Source organism: Sander vitreus, chromosome 3, assembly GCF_031162955.1.
Source record: "Sander vitreus isolate 19-12246 chromosome 3, sanVit1, whole genome shotgun sequence".
Classification (NCBI taxonomy): Eukaryota; Metazoa; Chordata; class Actinopteri; order Perciformes; family Percidae; genus Sander; species Sander vitreus.
The window spans coordinates 4,686,594-4,713,524 of NC_135857.1; the positions used below are offsets into that span (position 1 = coordinate 4,686,594).

At 42.5% G+C, this 26,931-nt stretch overlaps 1 protein-coding gene across 3 annotated transcripts in view; it reads left to right on the forward strand.

Annotated features, from left to right (window-relative positions):
* gab2 (GRB2-associated binding protein 2) overlaps nt 1-26,931 on the forward strand; it is a 53,875-nt gene that overhangs the window by 24,454 nt on the left and 2,490 nt on the right. For 2 of the 3 annotated variants that reach the window (XM_078245790.1, XM_078245788.1), the window contains exons 2-9: nt 1,014-1,314; nt 19,423-19,651; nt 23,198-23,793; nt 25,040-25,137; nt 25,322-25,601; nt 25,827-25,917; nt 26,069-26,171; nt 26,306-26,428. In XM_078245790.1, the coding sequence (XP_078101916.1) occupies nt 1,014-1,314; nt 19,423-19,651; nt 23,198-23,793; nt 25,040-25,137; nt 25,322-25,601; nt 25,827-25,917; nt 26,069-26,171; nt 26,306-26,428 (1,821 nt within the window). The remainder of the gene's footprint in view (nt 1-1,013; nt 1,315-19,422; nt 19,652-23,197; nt 23,794-25,039; nt 25,138-25,321; nt 25,602-25,826; nt 25,918-26,068; nt 26,172-26,305; nt 26,429-26,931) is intronic. The other variant, XM_078245789.1, reaches the window with a different exon arrangement.

The following is a 26,931-nucleotide window of genomic DNA, read 5'->3' on the forward strand; positions in this document are numbered from 1 at the left end:
GTGTGTGTGTGTGTGTGTGTCTGACTAATAATATTTCATTAGTCAGAACTCAAGATGTATGCTTTATTTATCTGTACTTTTGTACTTCATCTTCATTTATGTTGATTTATCTATTTATAACTTTTTTTTAAACATTTGTTTACTGAATTTTTAACACCGTAACACATCTTCACATCTTATAATGTTGCGTTTTTCTGTAACACAGGGGCTTCAAAACAGCAACAAAAAAAGAAAAATCCGGAACAACTAAAAAAAAAGAAAAGAAAAGAAATGGGATGCTACGCGTTACGTGACTGAGTTACAGTTTTGTCTTTTGAAAATGGTCTATAAAGGGTTGCCGTATCGCCTGAAATTTTAGATTCCAGTTTATAACAACTTTTGATGAGAAAGTAGGCCAATGTATATGCATTTTGGACTGTCTTGTTTGTGATTATCATTTCTTATATATTGTTACCCCCCAAACTGGAATATAAAATAAAAACCAATAAACCCTTAAAAAGAAGAAAAGAAAGGAAAAAGAAAGTTCTTAAAGTGCAGCCTGCAGTCGTGTAATGAAGTTGAGGTGGAGTTGTGCTTCTCCCTTAGCTCACGGAGGGATATCAGCACAGGAAATACGTTGGGAGGGAGTAAACACCTGCTGCACCCCTGCTCCCCCCCCCCATCGCCTCCAGCACACACAAACCACACACAACCACATGTAACCTGCTCCAGTAAGCAGACTTCAGTGTCTCTGCAGTGTTTGATCAACAGTTAACATCGCAAACCCAAGTCCAGCTGTGGAGTGTGTTGCCACGGCAACATTCTGCATCTCGAATAGTAAGAAATCAAACGGAGTCTGTACAACTGTTGAGCATTTTAAATGCAGATGAAAAAATGATTTAAATTTTTTTTTAAAACAGGTCATCATTCTCTATCAACGCGCGTACGTGTCTTGTCTGTACTGGCTCGCAGGTTAAGTGTTTTTGTGTGTGTGTGCTGAGCTCATGGTATTACCTTTCAATCTCTTTTCCCAGGCATGGAAGAAACGCTGGTTCATACTTCGCAGCGGCCGTATGAGTGGTGACCCCGATGTCCTGGAGTACTACAAGAACGACCACTCCAAGAAACCCATCCGGGTCATCGACCTGCACTGCTGCGAGCAGGTGGACGCCGGCCTCACCTTTAAGAGGAAGGAGTTCCAGGACAGCTTCGTGTTTGACATCAAGACCTCCGACCGCACTTTCTATCTCGTAGCTGAGACTGAAGAGGAGATGAACAAGTGGGTCCGCTCCATCTGCCAGCTGTGTGGGTTCAACCAGTCAGACGACAACCACGGTAGGAAACCCTGTTCTCGCTCTTCTATCCCTCTGCCACTGCTTTTTCCCCTTTATCTCTCCATCATCTCGCTTTTTACCTTTTACCAAGGTTAGTAGCAGCGGTGGAAGAAGTATTCAGATTCTTTACTTAAGTAAAAGTACTAATACCACACGGCAAACATACTCTGTTGCAAGTAAAAGTCCTGCATTAAAAATGTTACTTAAGTGAAAGCACGTGAGTATCATCAGGTAAATGTACTTAAAGTATTAAAAGTGAAAGTATTCCGTGCAGATAAGTCCTCACATTTTAGAAAGGATCCAAACAGTTGTGTGTGTGTAATGGCACTTAAAGATATGGTCTAATCATTTCAGCTGGACTTGTAGGCCGTTATATTGTTGGGTAGTTTAATTTATAATAAAACAATTTATTTTATAAACTACATGTTATGTGTACAAAAATCTTAATGTGTAAAGTAACTAGTAACTAAAGCTGTCAGATGAATGTAGTGGAGTAAAAAGTACAATATTTCTCTCTGAAATGTAGTTGAGTAGAAGTAGAAAGTGGCATGAAAAGAAAAGACTCCGTACAAGTACCTCAACATATGTACTTAAGTGCAGTACTTGAGTAAATGTACTTAGTTACATGTGCTATAACAGTGTTACTCGCATGGCTCCCATTATCCTGCGTGACACGCACTCTTCCACTTCGCGTGACAACGCTTCTCCAAAACAAACAGCTCTGACATAACAAAGCTCAGCCCATAGCTATACTCACTGAAAGCAGATGGTATGCGTGAAATAAAAACAGGACACGTAATTTCACTGTGTATAGTGTTTAACTACGCTAACTAACCGTGTGTTGTGAACCACGTGTAGTGATTAAAAAAAGAAAAGAAAAAGAAATACAGACAACAGCTGTGTCTCAAAGACCGGGCAACAGCAGCCGGGATGTTGAGAATCCACGCGCGAGAGGTGATGGATAGTTCCAGTCACTTCGTCATGTATTCACTTCGTTGAAACAAGAGAAGAAAGCCTCACTGATGTGAAGAACAGGACAGAGATACATATATAAATGTTCTCCGCCTGCCATATGCCAACGCTCCGGTAAGTCCACTCACCCCGTCTCTGCTCGGGCATGCCCCCAGCTGCCCGTACATTTGTTGACAAACTCCCACAAACAACGACGCACGCGACGGTGAAATGGCGATTTATCCCTTTTAAATGTGAATAAACGACAGTTAACACTCACTGCCAGCAAATGCTCTTTCCGCTGTGATTGGCGGCATCTTGACAACTCGCCGTTACCTTGTTTCCTACAACTGTGTTGATGCGACTTGGACAAAGTAACACGGCGGATATATATATATATATTAGGGCTGTCAATCGATTAAAAAATGTAATCTAATTAATTACATACTCTGTGATTAATTAGTCGAAATTAATCGCATACATAATTAACGGTGCCTGAACCGAAAAAAAAAAAGAAAAGAAAAAAAAGGGTACTAAACAACAGTTGGTGACATTAAAGAACGGCTTGTTTATTGCTAAGGCCATATGGTCAAAATTAAATGATTTAATAATGTTTCACTAGTAAATTGCTGTTGAACGACAAAAACAACCACCAGATGGGAAAAGGACATTTACAATAACTTCAAATGCACCACGAGGCTGTAGTTTACCAGTTTCATTGAACGCACCGTCTGTGTTGTTTCTCCGACGGCAGCTGCAGATTGTTACATCCCGGTGTTGAATCCTCTACAGTGAAACACAGTCACACTTTACACCGTTTAGCGTTAGCTGTCAGCATTTTAACCGTGTTTAATCCAGCTACTAGCTAGCGGTAGGCTAACGTTAGCTGCTGTCGAGTATAGTGTTAACTAGCGTCACGTGCAGCGGGGTTTGTGTTGCCTGTATCGTCTTCAGAGCATCAGAGAGAAGTGCAGACATATCAGTGGCACCAGATTTCAGTAGCCAGGGTTGGCAGGAAGAAGATTTTTTTGTGTTCCAATTAATGATCCAGGCAGAACATTCTCGTCTCCCTCCTTCATTTTACAGTCGAATGGTGGCTAGAACGGCTCCGGGTCAAACGTCAATATGGAATGGATTAATCTGCGTTATTTTTTTTAACACGTTATTTTTTCTCAGATTAATTAATCGAAATTAACGTGTTATTTTAACAGCCCTAATATAAATATATACATATATATATATATATATATATATATATATATATATATATATATATATATATATATGACGACTTAGTTAAGGCGGCAGGCGCGTGTTGTCACGCTAGCTTTTTTCAAGCTACATACACATTCAATTAGCATGAAAACATATCCCAGAGAAAGGTTGATTCGGTACACGTGTGCCGGAATTGTCCTTGCCAAACACTTGCTGGCTTTGCTTTACCATTATTAATAATGATTATTTGCTTTTCTCTGTTTTAAAAAAAAATCATTTTAAGTTGAATACTTATAGATTTTTGACTGTCTGTCGTGAGACTCAATGTGCTGACATGTTGTAGACTAAATACGCAGTACCATCATATGCAGTAGAATATTGATGTGCTGTATTTATACTGACTGAATAGAATGTGTTTTTTGGTGTTTAACAGAATACAATAACTCCTCCCTTGTATTAGTCTCCCACTGTGCTTTCTCGTGTTATTTGGAACAGATTGCATCTTAGTTTTCACAAAGAATCTGCAGCAGAGGTCCAGCCCCATGATATCATTGGCAATTGTGTTTTTTCCCCCCCCATCTTTGTTATTTGAGAGAGTGGAATAGGAACATCGCTGCCAAATAAACGGACACCGTGTCTGAGAGTGTTATTGATTTTTTTTCTCTCTTCATTTGTTTTGTTAAAGAAAGGGTCTGATCTCCGCCTGTTGTATTCAGGATGATGGAAACTCTTATTCTTGATATGTGCCATTTTAAAAAGTCAGTAGCAGATACAGAGGCTCCGTTTTGGGTTTTTGTCACAGCTGTTTTAGATCTGTTGTGCATGGGAATGGCTTGTTTCACTCTGGGGATACCAATGACAAAAACCATTAAACCATTAAGCACTTTGGATTAAAGCACCTATCAGACAATAGGGCTGGGTTTAAAAAAATAATTTTTCGATTCAGATCGATCTGCATTTGAATGATCCCATATCAATTCATAAAATCATGAGATCGATCTTTTAAGAGGCTCCATTTTAAAGCTAGAGTAAAGATATTGGTATCTGTATATGAAACTAGACGATCTATGGAATCCTTGGCGTTATAAATAACGCTCCAAAGGTACAGTAGGCTACATTTTATGGGAGGGAAAACCTGCAATGGCCGTTTTCACAGATGTATGGCTTTAGTTATACCATCTCTGCATCACACTCTCTGCACTAAAGAAAGCACCTTTTTCTGTATTTATGTAACTGCTTTGGGGTCAATTCCTAACGACGACATTCCGATTTTGTAATAATGTTCCAGGTTAGTAACCTGACTCCGCCAGATGGATTGTTTCGCATATCCATCTGGGAACTTTCCGTTGGAAAACTTTTGGGAAGGGGCGAAAATACTGGTTAGCTGATTGGATAAACCATCTGTCTATCACTAACCTGACTCCGCCAGATAGCTCGCGAGATCAGGACGGTCTCACGAGGCTAATTTTCTTCACGACTAGCGGAGCCAGTTGATAAATCAAACTCTTGCCGAAACCAGTCGGGAGAAGAGCAAAAACATCTTTTCCTCCGAGAAAAGCCTCCAGTGCCGTTTTTTGCTCTTCTTTCAATGAAGGAATACTTTCTAATTTGGATAAAACTTGCGCGATAGCTACGCTCATCGCATCCGTGGAAGCTGCCATGTTGTTTAGACTGAACAGTCGCTTCTCGTTGCGTCACACCTAAACCCGCCTCAAAAGGTCGGTTGGTTGGCGAACGGCTCCACATTTTCTCTGTCTCAAGATGCCAGACTGATCTACGAGTGGAAAACTGGAGCTCGCGAGATCAGGACGGTCTCATGAGGCTACCAGGTTACAGGGTTCCTCGCACTATTTACAGCATTAGTTCTCTGAGAATCTCTTTCATATCCAAGCAAAATTGGTATTAGTAACTGAAATATCCCTAATGATATTGATAATGAATCGAAAATCGAATCGAGACCTTGTGAATCGTAATCAAATCAATTCAGGAAACCATTGGCGATACCCCGGCCCTTCTCATCATATATTCAGTGTATTTCATGAGAATTTGTGAAACATCCTTTCATATTCTCCTTCCTACCCATCCAGATTGCTGTTGTTTCCCCTCCATCTGGCAGCTGGTGGACGTTAATCTTTGTGCACATGGTTGATCATCTGTGACATGCAATATGTCCAGGTGTGGACTTAAAAACAGCTGTGTAATAATGCTCCCATCAGGAGGGGATCCCCCTGGTCCAGGTTCAGTAATTAGCCTTGTTCTGAATCTCAAACTGTATCCACTGTAGCCAGCGGGGTGTGGCTGGGAGAATGGGTCGGGGGAGTGAGAGGCTTTATGTCATGGCAGCTGCATTAGTGTTTGCAGTCCCTTTAGGGTAAACATCATGCTGGGGCGTAGCACAAAATTCTGCACCATATTTCACATTAAGCTTTTTGGATCATAGAACACTTTATTTTCACACATAGGTCCTCATGTTTGTTAGCTCTCTGTGTTAGCTCTCTTTTTGTGTTACCTTATTAAACCACTTGCAGCTTCTTCCCAGCAAAATCATGATTCTCAGAATTAATTGTGCCAGAAGGCTGTAATTTTCCTAGAAACCCTGACTGATTTTGACAAACCAAAACTAACACCATATTTGAATGTTTTAAATGCTCTAGGCGTGAACATCTTGTGTAACTTGTATAAGATATGTCTCCCCTGTTATATCAGTCAATATCTTTAAGTGCTTACATAGTAGTAGTAGTAGTAGTAGTAGTAGTAGTAGTAGTACTAATAGTAGTTCTCCATGTGTGAATGTTTGAATTGTGAACTAAACATTCTGGAAAATGTATTTGTTATTCTTTCTTGTATCTGTTCCTTAAGGGCATAGCCGCTTGAGTAACCACTGGCTCCCTATTACGTCATTATCGCTGTTCTAAGTATGTGGAAAAGCAAAGAAATGTGTTCGATGAAGCAGCCATGGATCTTGAGGTGGTTAATAAGACACTTCAGTGCTGACCCACTGCTGCTGTGTAATCATAGACCCATCAGCTGATTGTGTTTGTTCACTGAAGCTCAGAAAGATGTGCTTCTTCTTCTTCCTGGTGTCTTTATTTTCTTAAACACACGCACACTCGCCCACACACACACACACACACACACACATAACTTCCTTGTAAAACCAACTTTGCGTGAGAGGCTTTTCAGTACAGTGTTTTTTCGGGGAATAAGTTGTTGTCTTTCATGCAAACTCATCCCTCTCTTCCTCTGAATAACTCCCGCCTGCTCTCTGTGTGGTGTCAGGTTATCGTCATTGTGGCGCTGCTCCTCTTTTATCAACAGGCCGAGTGTAGAGCTAGCTAATGAGAAAAAGATTCTCTGTTTGCAGCTCGTTAAACGTAAGGATTTAGTATAGCATATCGTTTCTTCACTCCTTTGTGACAGTAAACTGAATGTCTTTGAGTTGTGGACAAAACGAGACATTTGAGGACGTCATCTTGGGCTTTGGGAAACACTGATCTACATTTTTCACCATTTTCTGACATTGTATAAACCAAACAACTAATCCATTAATCAAGAAAATAATCGACAGATTAATCAACAACGAAAATAATCGTTAGTTGCAGCCTTATTTTATAGGTATTTTTTACACAATTGGAAAACTAATTTGAATGATTGGCTGAAACTACCTGTTATCTAATAATGCAAAAATACTGTAGATATGGATTATTATTACAAGAGCTAGGCATATTCCTCGTCAAGTCTGTTTTATGTACGGTATAAATCTTTTTTTTTTTAAAGAATAAACCAACTAATCAAATCACCGGCTAACCATTTCAGCACTACTTGTGAGTGTATTGTCTTAAAGGAATTTATCAATTGAAAGCAGTGTACATTTGTTAGAAAAGGAAAACAAAGAAAGCTTCCTGGTTACTGCAGTGCCATGGAAACAAATCCCAATTTTTGACAACACGGTCTTGCCGTGTGGAAATTTTCATTTTGCTTTCGCCTGATCCGGCTGGCAGAAACTGCCTGTCAATAAAAATGTATGTGTGTGTATTGATGCTGACGTTGATGCCATCGAGCACGTGTGTGTGAGTGTTACAAAGAGAAGAGTAAGTGAGACGAGGGCACTCCCCATTTGCATCAGTATTCCTCCCGCAACATCTCCGATCTGGATCTTTGAGCCTGTGAAGACACGGTGCTCATGGAGCTGAGCCCTGGTTTAACACCAGCGACACATTGACTGTTGTTTAACACGCTGAGCTTTTATCAGCGGATGCAGAATCTTGTGATTGTGGGCTTTGCGATGACAGTTTGAAGACGTGACTCAGATATGCGGATTGCAATTGGAGCCAACCTGGGATAACTGTTCACAAGCTTCTGTTAGCAGTATTTTTACTTTTATGGGTTGTCCTCCTTGCAGACAGCTGCAGATCTGAGCCAGTGTGTCACCTAACAGATTGGGAATTCCCTCTTTGAAAGAAAACAAGCCACGTTGGAAAAACATTACCTGAGAAGAAGTTAGTTCCTCTTGTGGAAAGTACACAAGGAAACCGAAGAAGCACAATGCCAAATTATGCAGATAGTATGTTTTGTTTTCATACAGAGCCAGACAGAAGGTTAGACCAGTTCATCAGACCACATCAGCCTGGTTGTCTGAGAATCTATTGCATTCTGCTGCCATAATGTTACATAGTGTAGTGTACACAATGTCATATCTGTTGTTCTAATATGGCTGCAGTGCCAAGTCTAGCGTTACTGTGAAAGTGATTAAGCAGGCTTAGCTAGACAATAGTGAGTCTTAGAAAGGGTTTGTGTCTCTCAGAGGATTGTGTTGAGACTTTGGCTGCATCAGTTGTATCAGCACCTTGATCTGGACATAGTGTTTGTCAGTCAGAGTTGGCCTCTGCTGCCTCCTGGGACTGTCGGGAAGGTTGGCCAAGGGCAGCACATGACAGAAGCTCACTGTTACACAACTTCAAAAAGCAACTTTCTCTCTCTTTTCTATCATTTCTATGTCTCATTTTGTTTCTGTTTCTCTCTCACACACACAATTCCCCACACATTAGATTGCCATACACACTCACACACACACACAGTGACCATTTGACACACTTATTTTGGGGCCAGTACCTAGATTTTTACATTACATATTATATTTGTGCTTGTGTTTTTGGTGTTGTTCATCATTCTAGGTCCTTAAAATGCTACTTTAACATTTTTGCAATGCTATAATTTCTTAAAGCTCTAGTGAGTAACTTTTTGATATTAATGAATGTCTGTTACATTCAAGCCATTGCCAAATGAGTTGCTACAAAGCTAATTAAGACTATCAGCTCCACACAACTCTCTCTGTATTTCTCAGTATGGCTATGTTCAGAAGATTTTCTAGCTCACCTGGTTGAGCGTCGCCCCATGTAATAAGGCCCGTACCTACCGCAGCGGCCCGGGCTCGAGTCTGACCCTTTGCTGCATGTCATCCCCCCCCCCTCTCTCCCTTTCCTGTCTTAAACCTTTAAAAAAGGGTCAATTCACCCCATATACAATGAAAAAGAAATGTCATTTAATCCTGGTGGTGGCTGGAGATAGTTTTGGTTTTATGTGCTGACATTTTAAGATATTTGCCTCCGAAACGTATGCCTAGGTGAATGCAATTGTTTGTGCTTCTCCTACAGTGAGAAAATACAGCTGAAAAACTTAGCAGCAACTTATTGCAGAAGTGCCTCTGTCTGTTTATAATCCACTGTCGACAGTTTGCATATGGACAATGTCTTCAGTAGAAAATAGTTCCTCTGAAATCTGTTCACATTGAGCTCTGTGGATTATCCAAAGTGACCGGGACATTATTTCTGAAAATGAATGTTGAGATTTTTAAAATGTAAAATTTTCAATGCTTTGCAAGCAGCACAAATGAATTCCGTTCAGCCTCTGCACTGTGCTGACGGATGTCTGAGAGAAGGATATCTGAAATACTGGTAATCGTGCAATTAAAAGTACCTGCATGCTAAATACAAAGGCCAAGTAGAACATTTGAAAGTCTTATTTAATGCAGATTGTTTTTATCTTGATTCAAGGAACAAAAAAAACAGGCCGGTGCTGCCTCTCCTTTGGCTTCTCACTCTCTACACATGCAAGCCCTGCCTTTTCTCCTCCCAAAGTGCCCTTCGTGTGCATTGATTTTTTTGTTGAAATAATGAGACTCCATGGCACTGGGAGGTCAGGTTTCTGCTGCCACAGAGCTGTCTGAGGTCGGTTTGCTATTGCTGCCACTGCCGTGCACCCCATCTTCAGCATCTGAAGCATTGCTGTAGACCAGAAACATGGGAATACATTGTGCACACATCCATGATCAAAATAATCAAAGAAGTCTGAAAAAACAAAATCAAGAAATCCTACAGAATGTAGATGTTCCATGAGGATTAGTGAAGCATTTTCAATACATAGTTATATGTGTGTGTGTGTGTTTTATTTGTTTCTGTATTTATTTGTTTATTTTATATTGTTTTTAAGTATGCACCTTCAATCAAGACAAATCCCTAGTAAGTGCTACTTACCTGGCAATACATCCTTCTGATTCTGATATAAATGCAATATAGAAATAGTTTGAACTTAACAACTGAATAGAGTGATGCAAGTTATTTGTGCTCGTCACTCGTTTAATTTTGAACAAACGCAGACAACTTAAAGTGATGTTTCAGAGTAATTTCACACTAGGCTGCTTTGCACATTGACCTTGAGCCAAACAACCCCCCATAAGCTTTTTTCCCTTGTTATAACGTTGGTCGAGTTAGCGTTATCAGCTGGTTAGCTTAGTGCAGGCGCTAATGGATCCACGTTTGTATCTCGTAAATTACCCCACTAATAATGCCCGGAATGATAACAAACTTCTACAGTAGTACAGATAGTTTCTGTACTAATAAAACGAGGCATTAGAAAGTTTGTAACTACACTAGAAGTATATTTAAATAACACTTGCCTGATGGATACTCCTCTCGGCTTCTACCGCGCTATCGCGCAGTACTTACATACTACTACCACTACTACATACTTCTGGTGTAGTTACAAACTTTCTAATGCCTCGTTTTATAAGTACAGAAACTATTTGTACTACTGTAGAAGTTTGGTATCATTTCGGGCATTATTAGTGGTGTAATTTACGAGATACAAACGTGGATCCATTAGCGCCTGCACTAAGCTAACAGACGCCTAAGCACAGTTCCACGTTTTTTCTAATTCTCCCAATCTGTTGATGGGTGTTAGCGCTGTTGTTGTCAGATACTGATGGCTGGGTGTGTGGCGTGTGCCTGCACCCAGGGAGACCCACCCCCGAGCACAATCTAATGAATGGAACATCATCTCGTCAATCATGGGCTTTGTTCTGCTCTCTCCCAGCTGTTTGAACTCCGAGACAGGGATAATCTCAATTGAGGGATGAGGTTTTTACTTGTCAGCAGTCCTTTTTTTATTTTTTTGTCGTTGCTGTTTTTGTTCCCTCTTGTGCACGACGGCTCCCACTCTGTTTTGTTTTTGTCCTCTTCATTTCGGCTGTTCCCTTGGCTGTCCCTTGGAGAGAGGAAAAAAATGTCAGTATTGTTTTTCAGTTTAACTGTTGCCCTTAAGATGGCGAGAAATGGAAAACAAGAATAACTACTAAATCAGCATTTCCAACAGCAGCCTCAGCTGTTTTTGTCAAATAGGCATTGAAAAGAGATTAGATTTATTCAAAGGGGGTTTACACAAAACCCCCTCTGTGGAGCCAGATTGATGATTTGTTGACTGCAGATGTACATCTCAATATGACTTTGAAATGTGTCTCGGTGATATTAATCAGCTTCACTGTGACCATGCCATCTCATCGCGGTTGCCAGTTTCCACAATAATGAAAATGTTACTGTTGGGGATGTCAGGGAAAACGAGGCTTGGACCCAAGAATGCAGTGTAGAGGATTTATTGAGGTTACGACTTACAAATGAAGGTGTCCTGAGGCAGGCAGGCAAGCAGGCAGGCAGTCAAAACCAAGACAAACCAGAAGACATGACAGGGGAAAAGCAACCAGGAAGGAGCGAGGCAGGGAAAGACAGGGATGGAAGACAATGAACCGACAAGAGACAAAAGACAGCACAGAGACTAAATACACAAAGCAAGGAGGGTGAAACAAGGGACAGGTGACACGAGGGCTCAGGAACAGGTGAAACACATCAGGACGGTGCAGACAATCACAAAGGCGGGAAAACACAAGGCAGGAAGTAAAATAAGGCATGACAAGGGAGAAACAGAGACTACAAAATAAAACAGGAAACTGAAGCATAAAACATACACAAGGATGAAAACAAGGTAACATGCAACAGAGAACACAAGAGACAGTAAACAACAAGGAACCGGGGAACAGAAAAGAACTATAACGGACAACTACCACCGTAACATGGGAAATATTGTAATATGCTCAGAACTTCCCCATTTGCTTATTCTTACATAAGAAAGGCAGATATTTGTTCTCTATGTGAAATGTAGACTTACCAACAATGATTAAAGAGGAAATTACTTGAAAGATAGTCAAGTTGAGGTCATTGTTTGTTTTTCTTTCCAACAGTGGCTGTGTCTGAGAAATGTCAGTTAAACTGTGACTGGTGTTGGCAACACATAAGCCTCCCTTGACAAGGAAGGAATTCCACTAAATGCAACAAACCAAAAGCATCCAAGCAGCTGCGTAATGTTATGAAAACAATCTAATTTTTAGAAATTCATGTCATCGTTATGAGTAAAAGTATGCTGTAGAATCTAAATATCTACCAATAAAAATGCAAATTCAGTCTGGATTAGATGATTTTATGCCACGTACATTACTGCTCCTACATGGATTTCTCTACATCTCTGTTTCCCTTAAAGGAACACGCCGACTTATTGGGACTTTAGCTTATTCACTGTAACCCCCAGAGTTAGATAAGTCCATACATACACAGACATCTTCTAACCGTATATAAACTGGGAACTATATTCTCAGAAAGGCGAAGCATTGCTACTCTCTGCTCCGGGCTTCTCAGGTGTTGCAAGCATATCACTCTGACCAAGTAGCAGAAGCATAACCTTGTTATTTGTACACGCTGTGACTATACAAATCACAACATGTAAATAGGAACATGTTGGCGTTATTTTGTCACTTCTTCGGAGCAGTAGCCTAGTTGGAACCGGTTACCTCCAGGATCCGTGCTAGGCTAAGCTACCAGTGGGGCCGTCAGACAGAGTTACAACACGCACAGAGATGAGAAGGGTATGGACTTATCTAACTGTGGGGGTTACGGTGAATAAGCTAAAGTTCCTATAAGTCGGCGTGTTCCTTTAATCTCTGTTCATTCTAAAATATCTGGTGTCCGGTTCTATTTGGGTTATAACCTTTGTGGATTTATTATGTGTACAGATTCTGGTTGCATGCGTAGTCATTTTTAATCTTTAAGTTTGCATCCGCTACGTTGTTAAAATGATGAGGTTTAGTAACGGCCTGTGGCAAAGCCAATCACTCACTAATTGCTGGCTGCTACCCAGCCTACAGTCGCATGGAAACTGCAAATGGACTCATTTTGGAATGGGATCTTTTCTTTGTCTGGCTGTTTGCAATTCAGCTGATGTAGGTAGATGTTTATACCTGTCTTCATCTTGTAATCAGCAATTTGGAGTTGAATCTGCTTTCTGTTGTATGCCTTTGTTACAATATTCACTGTAATTAGTGGGCTGGTAGTGTTAGTGCAGATAAAGATGTCTGCCTCCTGTACACAGGAGTGTGCAGATATTTCATGCAACTGTTGTAGATGTAAAGAAGTGTATGTGGGCAGCTGGTTACAGATTTACAGCCTAGCTGCACAACACATTGTCACTCCCAACTCGTCAACATACTGATGCTTGGGCAGGAACCCTTGGCTTAATTTTTTAACGCTCTGGGTCTGGAGCCCTTAGCGTCACTTTTTAGCGCTCTGGGTATACCTTTTGTGTCCTTTTTCAATGTGCAGGGTAAAACCACGTTCAAGTTACACACGGGACATGGAACCCTGGTCTCCCGGGTGTGTTGTTTCACCCATTCACCACCCCAACTTTTTACGTAGACTTCGGGGTTTTTCATACTACTCCCCTATTATTGTCTCTCCTCATACTACGTCATCTTACAGCGCCGCAGTCAAGCAGCTGCTCTGCCCGGTGCATCCCATACAGACGCTTAGGAGTGCCTTGTGCGTCGATATCTGGCGCTGAGGGCCACTGACAAAACGTCAGTATTTAACAGGTTGGGAGTTAGAGCGGCTTGGGCTGCATGTCTACAGTATTTGCGGATTGTCTGCGTATTTGCAGTGGAGGACATTCTGCTTTTTATCAATGAAGAGGTAATTTCCCTGAAATATACAGTCTCAGTGGCAGTGCTACAATATTTTTTACTCCAATCTGCCAAAACAGTATCCCATGGAGTACACAATATCACTGTAATCCTTTTTTTCAGTATTTCTTAATCAGACTACACAAAATGACCACCATGGAGATATTTATTTTTTTCGTCCTAAAAAGGTATCCTGGGTTCTTCCTGAACTATGGCTTTGCCAGCACTGTTAACAGGTGACCAGGCTGCATATGAACACAATCGGACAGAATTGATTTAGCCCAGAATCTAATGTATTCACTTACATGCACTTACATTTATTGGAGTAATTGTATAAATCATCCTTAGTAAAGTGTATATTGTAGTTGGGGAGCATACACAAGTATTACATTCTCCATTCATCATGACTTCTGTGTTTCTACACCAAGCACGTTCCCATTCTGTAATGCAGAGTATTGTCAGAGCAAATTATCCTTTTTGTTTTTGGCTTAGTCTGCACAGCGCTTTCCAGGTAACTCTTGCATTTTTTCCAATGAGACAATGAAAACCAACACTCAGCCTTCACCACAAATTATCTCAACTTTTCATCTGCATCCACCCTACCGTTGCACAGCTACAGTATTTATCCACCCATCGCCTTACAGAAATGAGGTCAGAGCGTTGAAAATGAGCTGCTGTTTTAGACGTTAGCCAAAGCAGTCCGAAGCAGAATTAATTGGTCCCGACAAGCCTGAGCCTTTTAGGTGATTGATCAGCCCAGTGTTTTGAGGCGAATTGATGTCGCAGTGTAGTCGAGGGGCGGTGCTCACATAAAGCTGTGGAGCGGGCACACACAGGGGAGTGATCAGGGAATGCTCCTGTGTGTCTGCTCTGCTTAATACTCTTCTGAGCTGGGAAAATGAAGCCATGTCACTTTGTTCACTTCAGACTAACTAGCAGAGCAAGGATGCCATTTTCCCTCTTCCTGTTGAGCGTCACACTCTCTCAGTGCTAACAACTCTCTGCAGTGTCTACCTAACCCTCTGTGCTGCAGCCAGCATATCCTTTATCCAGTTATGTCTGTCTTATAGAAAGCTTCCAACCCCCCGCTAACCACACATGCAAATGGACCCATCTCTGTGGCCTCCTGGGACACAGTGTTGCTTTAAAGAGCCACTGGTCCAGCAGCTCAATGCAGGACAACACATAATGTATCAATATACTTGGAATCAGTAGTGAAAAGGCATTTAGCTGGTGCTCTTTGCCATTCCCAATCCCAGTGCGTCAAAAAGCGATGCTTGATTAGGTGCCTTTGGTGTTTGTTACTGACGCAAAAAGGCTCCTTTAGTGGATGGGACTCTTGGCGTCACTTTTTGACGCTCTGGGTCGGGACCTAATTCGCGTTTGGTCGGGACTCTTGGCGTCATATTAAAAATGTACGTTTAACTGACATGCGGCACAAGAACGGGACAGTTAGCTTTAGGGAAAGACTGTGGGTGGGGTGACAAAATGTACATTTAGTGACACAAACCCTGGTTTCCTGGGTGAAAGTCATGTGTTGTTTGACCCATCCACCACCCCAACCAACCTACTCACGCGGCTTTTCGGTCTTTTATACTATTCACTATCGTTGTCGCTCTTAATACTACGTCATCTTACAGCTGCTGCTCTGCCCGGTTTGTTCCATACAGACGGTAAAGGGTGAGTTTTGCGTTAGTTATCTGATGCTGAGAGCCACTGACCGAGCATCAGTATTTGAACAGTTGGGAGTGACAACAGGTTGGGCTTGTTGTCTCAGGTTTAGTCAGTTTAAGTTAAGTTTAAGTAAAGCCACTTGACTTAAACTGAGTGAGCAGGTAGAGGCCTTTTTCAAGGGTGCTTTGACAGGACCCGTTGGGGGGGATCAAATCTATTGCCTGACCTTTATGTCACAAGATGCCGTCCCCCCCACTACCAGGCCACCCAGAGCCATATCTGAGGTTAATTTGCAACACTCCTTGTAGCTGTCTCAGCCATGAGGCTATATTTTTAAGTGCAATCTCATATGAAACCATTAAGGAAATTGCATCTTTCTTGTACTCAAATTGAAGGCAGGTGGACCAACGAGCACTTCAGATGAATGATCTTGCATGGAATATTTAAGGCATGATTGTAATCCTGATGAAAAGCCTCCAACTGCTTTATTGAGAACATTCAAATGCTTCCTCTTCCTTCCTTCATGTTTCAATCAGAGACGTTTTAAATTCAATATGTCAGTGGTATTTTTATATCTCATTTCAGATTAGATTATCATATGTCCTCGTCTAAATCTGGCTGGACTGAGAGGAAATGAGCACCCTACAAAGACGCCCTTGTCCATAGTGATCCAGCAGGGTTCTAATTTTGGCCCCCTGAGACCAGCAGCCAGCTTCTATTAGATTATGGCCACAGAGAAGATGAGACAGTAGGTGATGTATTATAGAGCATAATTGGAAAATTGCTCATGAACTTAGGAGCTCTTTGACCCAGAATAGCCATATGTCGTTCACCAACCAAAAGGGGTCTTTTAATGCATTGCTGTTGATAGTCTAATGTTTGTTTCGAGCTGAGCAATGTCATGGGAAGCAGTCTTTGTCTCTTTTAACTGCCCTGTTTGATGTTGAGGTTTCAGCTCCTAGTCGTAGAGCAAACTAGTCTCTGGTAATGACATTGGGCTTGTTTCTCAAAAAATAAAAACTATAATTAGCCTTTATTTTACTTCTACCAGTCCCTCCCAGTTTTATTACTTTTCTTTGTAAGATGTAGTATAATAAATGACTTTTCACTTTGGTTAATACATATTTTACTACCTTATATTGAGGGTCACAGTACATTAGCCAGTGGAGGGAATATTACTAGAAGCACCTAGGGGGAATTTTCAGCGTTGATATTTTCTGCTCTTTTCTCTATTTCTGTTTTGTGGACTGACTTGATGGAATTGCTTCCCAGTGGTAACATACATCATCAGACCCATTAGTGTCAGTGATGAGCCATGTAGGCTATTCCATCAGCAGGCTGGACCGGTCATCTTTCCTCTTCTTCTGATTCTGACAGTCAGTAAATCAAAAATCATTTAGGCCGCACACAGGAAAAGAATGCTCTCGTACACACACACACACATACACACACACACACACACACACACACACACACACACACACATATATACACTGCATGGAAATGGACACAAAGTTTAGTTGTGTCCTCAGTATTTTAGTCATTAAGCCTGCATGTGTTTTTCCATGCAGCTCTCCACTCTGGTAGGGTGGGCTGTCTTTCTACAACAAATCAATATATCTACCCATGTTAGTGGGCCCTAGTACTCACCGCAATGGATGAAAGCTTTTACAAAGCTTTTTGTGGACAGTGGAATGGCTCAGAACAATGGTGTAATTGAGGATCATTGGGGCGGTGGGGAGGGGAAGAGTCCCTGCCTGTGTGTCTGTGGGACTGGCCATCTCACTGATGTCCACTGGCCTGGAGACCCCACAGCAGAGGCCATTTTCCCCTCAGGCATGGATGTGACCTCATTCAGCTAACTTGGCTTCAGAATACCCCCGCCCTCCAACCAGCCCACATGCATACGCACATGCTCACACACCACATTCGTGCATGTTTTCTGTTTTTCTCAGTGGCTGCGGTCCCCCTGCATGGTCAGCTCCCATTATTATGACTCACAGGACATTATCCTCTTCTTAAAGGGCAGTTGGACCCATGGCATGGTTTGTAAAAGTCTGATGAAGGAGGAGGAGAATGGTGGAGGATAAGGGAAATGCATGTGCCTCTAGAAAGAAGTGAAAAGATATGATTTAAAATCAGAGCTGAAGTAAGTGATTGATAGATAAGTTGACTGGCAGAAAATCAAGCATTTCGTAACAATCAACATATAGATTTCTTTTCCGGTTTTATATCCTTGTACAATTAAATGTCTTTGTGTTAGAGACTGTCTGGCAAATCACATTATCTCAATTTTTTTGACATTACACAGATGAAACAATTATTTGATTATTACAAATCATTAATTAAAATAATCCTTACTTGCCTTCCCAATTTGACATTGTTCTTGTATAAATACGCTTATGCAAACCCTTGCATTTACTGTACAGTGAAAGAGAGAGATTAGTATCAGCAAAAGATGATTGGTGGTGGAGTTTTTTTTCCCCTCTCTCCCATCAGCTAGTGTTGCACACCGCACCATGGGTCGATGGATCAGTGGGCCGCCCACTCTCTACTCCTACAGCTCAGTGTGCGCCTCCTCATTTTGGCCTCCTGCCCAGTCTATTTGCAGCATCCCCTTCTCAGATTTGTCTCTTCTTTGTAGCCCTTCAATGCAGATATCAGGGATGTCACACATAAACAATGAGACTGTATGACCATGTTGTTCTCACAGCCCCGCTGTGCAAAACAATGCAACTCAATCAAACCAAACAAAGCACATTGACCCTGGTCAAAAAGAACCATGTGATGTTGAATCACTCGCACCCTGTAGCCCAAAAAAGCAGAAGGATACTGTTTTCTCTCCTCCCTTGAGACATATCACTCTTCTCTATTGATCAGAGTGCAGACTGAAGGTCCATGAAAGGCAAGGTCATGTTAAAGCTTAAAACCAGTGCCAGAAATGAGCCAGTAGTCACCAGTACCGAGGACCTGCACTTCTGATTTTTGTCCACATGAGTACCCTTACTTCTAATTGTTATCAACAGTATTATTAATAAGAAGAAGAAGACCTACTTTATTAATCCTTTAAAAAGAATTACACTTTTTACACACAGGCCTGTAATACACACACATGCTCAGGACCAATACATGCGCAAATGGAGAGATGTCAGAGTGAGAGGGCTGCAGCTGCCCATGGAAAGGCGCCCCGAGCAGTTGGGGGTTTGGTGCCTTGCTCAAGAGCACGTTGGCAGTGCCCAGTAGGTTAACTGGCACCTCTCCAGCTACCAGTCCAAAACCCCGTACGGGGACTTGAACCGGCGACCCTGCTGTTCCCAAGCTAAGTCCCTAAGGGCTGAGCTACTGCTACCTCTATAGGCTGATATTTATATCAACATAGGCTATATATTATGATTTATTGGGAAAGAAAAGCAATTTTAATGTAAAATCAGACGTTCAGCACCCCCATATGGGCCGATGGAATGATCCTTTGTTTCATAAGCACATGTTCAGACACTGCGGCGATTCCACTATGACACACGCAATGATCATGTCATGCAATTGCTGAAATAGGGTACTACCCTTTTTTTGGACTAATTAAGGTACTGCTTAAAACCCTCAAATGAATGACTTACTGCCCTTCAAGAATCGTGACAACAAAAGGAAATTGTTTCAATTCAATTTTATTTATAGTGTCAAATTACAACAGGAGTTATCTGAAGACACTTTACAGATAGAGTTGGTCTAGACCACACTCTATAATTTACAAAGACCCAACAATTTTCATTATTTAGCTCATTGTTACTTTCTGTTTCTTTTACTTTTCTAGCATGTCCAGTCTGCAAACAAAACTGCTTTTAAATTCTCAAGACAAGCCTAAGATGGGTTTTGGAAAAAAAAAAAACACATCTTATGGGTTAAACAATCAATAACTCCAATTTCTTTTGTCTGCAGATGGCAGGTTACACAATATGCCCCGTTCTGTTGGAGCAGATGTCAACGGCTCAATGGCTCCGCTGACCGGCGAACGCAAGTCCTCTGCCTCCATCCACTCCAGCCAGCCTGTCCTCTTCACCTTTGATGTGCCTGTGCGCCACACACACCATGGCTCCCTGTCCAACAGTGCACCCCAGGACTACCTCCTCCTCCACCAGTGCATGAGCAGGAAGACAGAGAGTGCACGGTAAATGTCACGACCCTCCGGCGTCCTGTGGCAGGTTTCCTGTTATCCGTTAATGCGGGTCAACATACAGGTTTATGACGCTTCCTCAGTTTAGAAGCCCCTAAGGGTTACAACTACTGTTACAGGGGGGGGGGATGTCTGAGTGTGAGCATTTTGGAAATATTATAATGTATATTTTACAAGTGTGATTGAGAAAATGCAAATTTTTAATAATGATATGAAATTGTAGTGAATTTTCTAAACTGAAGACAGTCTGAAATAAGTAATGGATAATATTAAAAACATGTTTCAATGAGTAAGGCAGCCTAAATCCAGAAGCCTAAGGAAATCTATAAACACCCAAGGTTTTTGTTATTTACTCAAATTTTTATGATTTAAACATGATACAATACATGGATAAGTGGGGCTAAGCCATATGGATAACATTTTCTAACACAGAATATGCAGTTTTATTTTTGCGATATTGATGAATTATTTGAAGATATGAAATAAAGGTATTTCATCACAATAATGCAAAAATCTTGCAAATCCTGTGGTGGCCGGGTTAGCTCAGTTGGTAGAGCAGGCAACGCGGCGGCCGCGGGTTCGACTCCGACCTGCGGCCCTTTGCTGCATGTCATTCCTCCTCTCTCTTCCCTTTCATGTCTTCATCTGTCCTGTGGAATTAAAGGCCTAAGATGCCCCCCCCCAAAAAAAAAACCCCAAAAAAATCCAATATTGCCATCAATCAGATGTGATTACACATTAGTTGATCAATCATTTAAACAATAAAACAACAAAATATGCACAAGTTAAGAGGTGTGAATACTTGTTGAGTAAGTGTTATACTATACTGAAGTATAGGGGCATGCATGCCTGTCTCGGCTATATGCTGAGCGGGAGAACAAAAGGATCAAGTGTTTATGTTAAATGCACTCCTGAGTTTTCCATCAACATTCCCCCCCCCACGCCTCCTGCTGCCATCATGCCTGCTTCCAAGAATCAAAAGGCAGCTTTAATAATGATGCCATTCAGCAGATAGCCGGCACAGTAGATGATCAATGAGGTTGAGCCTGCAATTTATCACTCCTATAGGTTTAGACTTGCACAGGGTAGAACTGGCCTCTCAGCCACATGATTTGCACATAAATCCGCTGTGTTGGACCTGTGTGAAAGTAACCCAGAGAAATCAAAGCTCACAATCCATCTCATCAGCTTTATGCAGATATTTCTGTCACTCCCTCACCAGTTTCTGCTCCGTGGGTCTGCTAATTAAGACAGGCATCTGGTGGCGGGGTATGATTCACGTCAGAATGAAACTCCGCTGGTCTGATGACCAACGGTATGAATTAATCTATGTAAAATGCATGCAGCCGCAGTGATGGAAGGCAGTGGGATGAACAAAATGATTGATTGATGATTGAAATCCTGAGGAGACGGAAGGAGAATTTGATGAAACACAGCCTGCCATCTGACATGAGAAAAGAAGAAAAAAAAAGAGAGTCAGAGAGAGCAAAAATGTTTTATCCATGTTAATTACATTACTTTGATGCATTATTCATTTAAAAGTGTTAACATTTATAATCAAGATTGAACGTTGAACATTAGAAATCTGCGATGTAGCGAACACATCTGCATACATCTCAAGAGAGATTAGTACAGACATAAAGAAACGACTCATTGAGGATATCATATCTTTGCATTGGCCCGCTAAGTCGGACCATTGCTCAGCTAACTGGCTAGAAATGTCTAAGCTGTAGGTTTGCTCCGGTTGGCACTCAAGGTCAAGCCCTACAAAGGAGCCAGAATAAATGAGGCATGTCCCTAGGGTGTCTAACCTGAGGCTGAGAAACTGTGGGGAAGTCCTAGTATAACATGGATGCCCTCTTTCTGTCAACATGCAGAAAACATGTAAAAAAAAAAAATTCTATTTAAAATAAGAAGAAAACTATAAAGAATACTAAGATTGAATGGGTATGCTATAGCTGCAAGAAGGCGCTCAGGCACTGATGATAAGTTATGTTGTTATTTTAAACTGTGCTGAGTCCTGAAGTGCTACAGTGCCATCTAGTGGCTATATGGGTTATTACTACTTAAAAGGCCTAGATGGTGTAGTGTGAGTTGTTTGTGTCTACATGAGTTACTACACTTCAAGCTGTTGTGAGAAAACTTGTGTATAAATGAATTTGCCCACGCTTCTGTGAATGAGATTACCTTGGTCATATCCAACATCAGATTCAGTACTGATCATTATTAGTCTCAGTTATGGAGACAGTGGCACAAATGCCTATAGAGACTATCATTATCATTTACCATCCATCTATCCATCTTCGTCCGCTTATCCGGTATCGGGTCGCGGGGGTACCAGCTCCAGCAGGGGACCCCAAACTTCCCTTTCTCGAGCCACATTAACCAGCTCCGACTGGGGGATCCCGAGGCGTTCCCAGGCCAGGTTGGAGATGTAATCCCTCCACCTAGTCCTGGGTCTTCCCCGAGGCCTCCTCCCAGCTGGACGTGCCTGGAACACCTCCCTAGGGAGGCGCCCAGGGGGCATCCTTACCAGATGCCCGAACCACCTCAACTGGCTCCTTTCGACGCGAAGGAGCAGCGGCTCTACTCCGAGCTCTCACCCTATCTCTAAGGGAGACTCCAGCTACCCTCCTGAGGAAACCCATTTCGGCCGCTTGTACCCTGGATCTTGTTCTTTCGGTCATGACCCAGCCTTCATGACCATAGGTGAGGGTAGGAACGAAAACTGACCGGTAGATTGAGAGCTTTGCCTTCTGGCTCAGCTCTCTTTTCGTCACAACGGTGTGATAAATTGAATGTAATACCGCACCCGCTGTGCCGATTCTCCGACCAATCTCCCGCTCCATTGTCCCCTCACTCGCGAACAAGACCCCAAGGTACTTGAACTCCTTCACTTGGGGGTAAGGACTCATTCCCTACCTGGAGAAGGCACTCTATCGGTTTCCTGCTGAGAACCGTGGCCTCCGATTTAGAGGTGCTGATCCTCATCCCAGCCGCTTCACACTCGGCTGTGAACCGGTCCAGTGAGTGCTGAAGGTCACAGGCCGATGATGCCATCAGGACCACATCATCTGCAAAAAGCAGCGATGAGATCCCCAGCCCACCGAACTGCAACCCCTCTCCACCCCGACTACGCCTCGATATCCTGTCCATAAATACTACAAACAGGATTGGTGACAAAGCACAGCCCTGGCGGAGGCCAACTCTCACCTGAAACGAGTCCGACTTACTGCCGAGATATAATTTACATTTATATATATTTTTTATTTTATTTTATTTTTATATATATATATGTGTGTGTGTGTGTGTTTTTTATTGGACCATGACTCTGAAGTATATTACATATTATTACATTGGAATTGCATTAAATGCTACTGTAAAAGAGATGGTTGTCAACCATTTGCCATTATTTGAGCTAGGCTGGCATTGGAGTATGAGACAGATGTTTGTTTTCGAGGAGCATTTTGGCACTGTGGAAAGTTGGGCCAACAAAGACTTCATGTGTGTAATATGTGTATGTCTTTGTCCATGTTGCAGGAGTGCCAGTTTCTCCCAGGTCACACGAAGCAATCTGTTTGTGGGGAGCGACTCTGCGGTGCAGAAACTCTCCCATGGCTTTTCCCACTGTCTGAATGGCATGGGTGCTCAGTTGCATGGCTTCTACAGCCTGCCCAAGCCAGGAAAACACCAGTTAGCGGGGCATGATGACTCCTCCCAGGAGGCCTGTTACATGCTTCCCCGGGGTTACAGCGCTGAGGCACCGGCTCACAGCGGGCTCGGTGAGCCGGAGCTGGAGAACGAGGAGATTTACACCTTCAAAACGCCCTGCAATGCACTTGCCACCATGCACAGCAACGAACGTCCAACTGACAATTACGACCTTCCTACGCCGCCTGGCTCCTTCTACCAGATCCCCCGGACGTTTGATAAGAATCACAATGCCTTGACACCCTCCAGCTCTGAGTCGTCCTGTGCTCCTCCTCCCAGGCCCCCTAAACCCAGCCAGGGGTCAGAGGGGCAGTGGGGGAGTCCCCAATCAGTAGGGAGCCAGAATGGAGAGGTGACGCCTGCAGTGTCGGTCATTCCACGCAGGAATACTCTCCCTGCTGTCGAGAACATCAGGTTGCACAGAGGTACACTAAATGCAATTAGTGCTTTAACTGTTTTCCTAATACCTATTATACACCGTTTTCAGGTTTCTACTAGAACATGTTTACACTTACACTTTATTTTTCTCATACTGCCCGTGGCTGCTTCACCTGTATCCACCGTCTGAAACGCTCTGTTTGAGCGCTGTCTCTTTAAAATCAGGGCCCAGTTTGCCCTGATTGGTCAGCGTTTCCGGATCTCCAGTGTCTCCACATCTGTACACTGCTGTCGCTGCCTGTGTACGGTCCGTCAGTCTCCGGCTGCAATGGTTTTTTACAGTATATAGCAAGACTTAATACTGTGAAAAATCACCAATAAAGGCTTCTTAACCAAATATTACACAACCTGGCATGTCCAAGCAGGAATGTCACCCTCATTTAAGGTGAAATTAACATCGGCAGCCAAGATTACAGCTTTCCCCGGCATGTAACTACATAGTTAGCAGTGGATTGTATGAAAATACTTCATTATTTGTAGCTTTGGCCACATTTAATATGAACATCCAACATTGTAACAAATTTAGATATGACAATACAGAAAAGCAAAATAGGTGTCCTTTAAACACAATCTCAGTCGACTTATACAGATCTTTTGAAATCACACAATAAACCTGTTTCCTGTTTTCAAATGCAAGTCTGTCTTGGTCAGTCCGTTCTCTTGTGGTATTGCAGTGACTTTGCGCTTCCTCTTCCTCCCCCTCTTTCGCTCACTCCTTCCCTCTTCTCCAATGTCTCATTTTACTGATATAGTAACGCTAGCAGCTGAGCAGAAACAAACGGGCCAGTCTAGCAGACACTGTTCTGTTGAGACGCTAATGAAATTCAAGCCATACAGCCTGCTCCAGAATGCCTCGTTCCAGGCCAATAAGCAATGAAAAAATACACACGAGCAGACACAATGCATGGCCTCTTATTATGCTGTGTTCTCTGCTTCGCCAAGCCCATGCTCAGGCCTTGTGTAGCCAGAGACAACAATTGACCTGTGACCCTTGTTAGTGAGGTAGAGTACAGGCTGTTCACACACCTGTGCTGCAAAGACTAATTATAACCCAGTGAAGCATTTAATGAAATGTCACTTGTGTTCTGTTAGTTTTCTCCTTTAAATGTCTGACATTTTTGTCTACATTGGCCTATTTTTTTGTGTCTACAGTTTCACTTGAGGAGCACTTTTTCCTTTTAAGAGTTTAAGGCAGTGGTAAATATTGATTTCTCTCCTCGCCTCTCTCCCCAGGCTCCTCCTTTGAAACTAACAGCCATCACCGTCCCATCCATTTCAACAACTCAGGCCAGTCTGTGGAGTCTGTCAATGATGGGTTCAGCTCTTACCTGGTGAGTCACTCTCTCCTTTTTAACTGCACTCTCTCCTCAGACAGACGCTGTTAGTACAAAATCATAAACTGCAGGGATAGAAAATGCATTTCTACTATATTTAATTGAGTGTTGCCGTTTTCCTGCAATATTGAGCCCGGGGAGTTTAAGAGAGTCGTGTGCCATCTGTCTCTTTTGACAACAGAGAACCAAAGCGCCTCTGACTCGCTCAGACAGCGGCAACTCGGATGACAACTATGTGCCCATGAATCCTGGCTCCTCGCCGCGCAGCGCTGCCCAGGCTGACAGTCCTAAGAATATCTACATCCCTATGAGCCCTGGGCCGCATCACTTTGATTTCCCAGGATTCTCTGCAACATTACCTGCCCGTAAGGGGAGCAGCGCCTCCCTGTGTCACCGGCCCAGCCGCCTCAGTGATGTCACACCGCCACCCATCAACCGCAACCTCAAACCTAACAGGAAATGTGAGTTTTTGACAGCAAAGTTCTAAAAGTGATCTAAAAGTGTGGGTTTTCTTGCTTCTTAATCGCCATTTTTGGCATCAAATCAGCCCTTTACAGTACACTTAACAGTACACACAGTACTCGATTGAGACCTAATCAGCTCCAATATCTGCATTGTTAATTGTTTTTACAATTGTTTTTGACAATGATATTTTTGTTGACACTGTCTGCTTTTGTTTTCCACAGCGAAGCCAACACCTCTTGATTTGAAGAACAATGGGATCATTGATGAGCTGCCATTTAAGAGCCCGGTCACCATGTCCTGGACACGGCCCATGTGAGTCTCATATCAGTCATCCAAGCTAGGATACCCAAGGCCACACACACACACACACACACAGAGTTTGATGGCACAGATTGGTGCTGTATTTGGTTTCTGCCTGAGGTCAGAAGGTGGAAGCACTCACAGTCCTGTCTGCTTTCTTCAGGCCTGCAATGAACTCAATGTCCTCCCAGCATTGTCGCCCCATCTCTACACAAAGCATCACCAGCACCGACTCTGCAGACAGTGAGGAGAATTATGTGGCTATGGTGAGTCCCAGTAGCTGGAGGGGAGATCAGGAGAAGCACGTTGTGTTCTTTGTTGTAATGATTCACTTGTTTGCGTGCTCCGCTTCCTCGCTGCACCCTGTGTGAGTGAAAACCTCCCTCTTGTCCCCCATTAGCAGAACCCAGCGTCTACCTCACCAGCCGTGAGCGGTACCAGCAGCCCGGCCCCTAGGAAGTGTGGCAACGTGGACTACCTAGCGCTGGACTTCCAGCCTGGGTCACCCAGCCCACACAGAAAAGTATGAAGACGATTTTGTAGACCTAATTTAACAGTAGGGATGCAACAATGCATCATGAATCGGTTTAAAATCGTTATAAATGTGTAAAGATTACAACCGGTTGAGAATAAAAAAAGAAAAAAAATGAATCGCAGTGCTTGGGCAGGGATCTTCAACAGAGGGTCCTCAGAGTCACTGAGGACCTCCAAAACTTTCACACTTTCACATGTAAAAATGTGAAAGTTTTTTCAAAAATTGAAATCCAACATATAATTAGCAAATATAAATCCCCGATGATGATAGGCTTACTGGCCTATAGGTAAGGTAGTCACTAAGATAGCCAACCACAGGTACAGTTTATCCTAAGGCTTCACTGTACCACATGTATGTTTACCATTAAAAGATGATTTATAAAATCATGCTAACAATTATTATTTTAATAGCTTCGTATTCTATGCACTAAAAAGGTATTTATAAAGGCTTTAGGCCCGCCCTACTCTTTATTGTAGGCCCAGTTTATTATG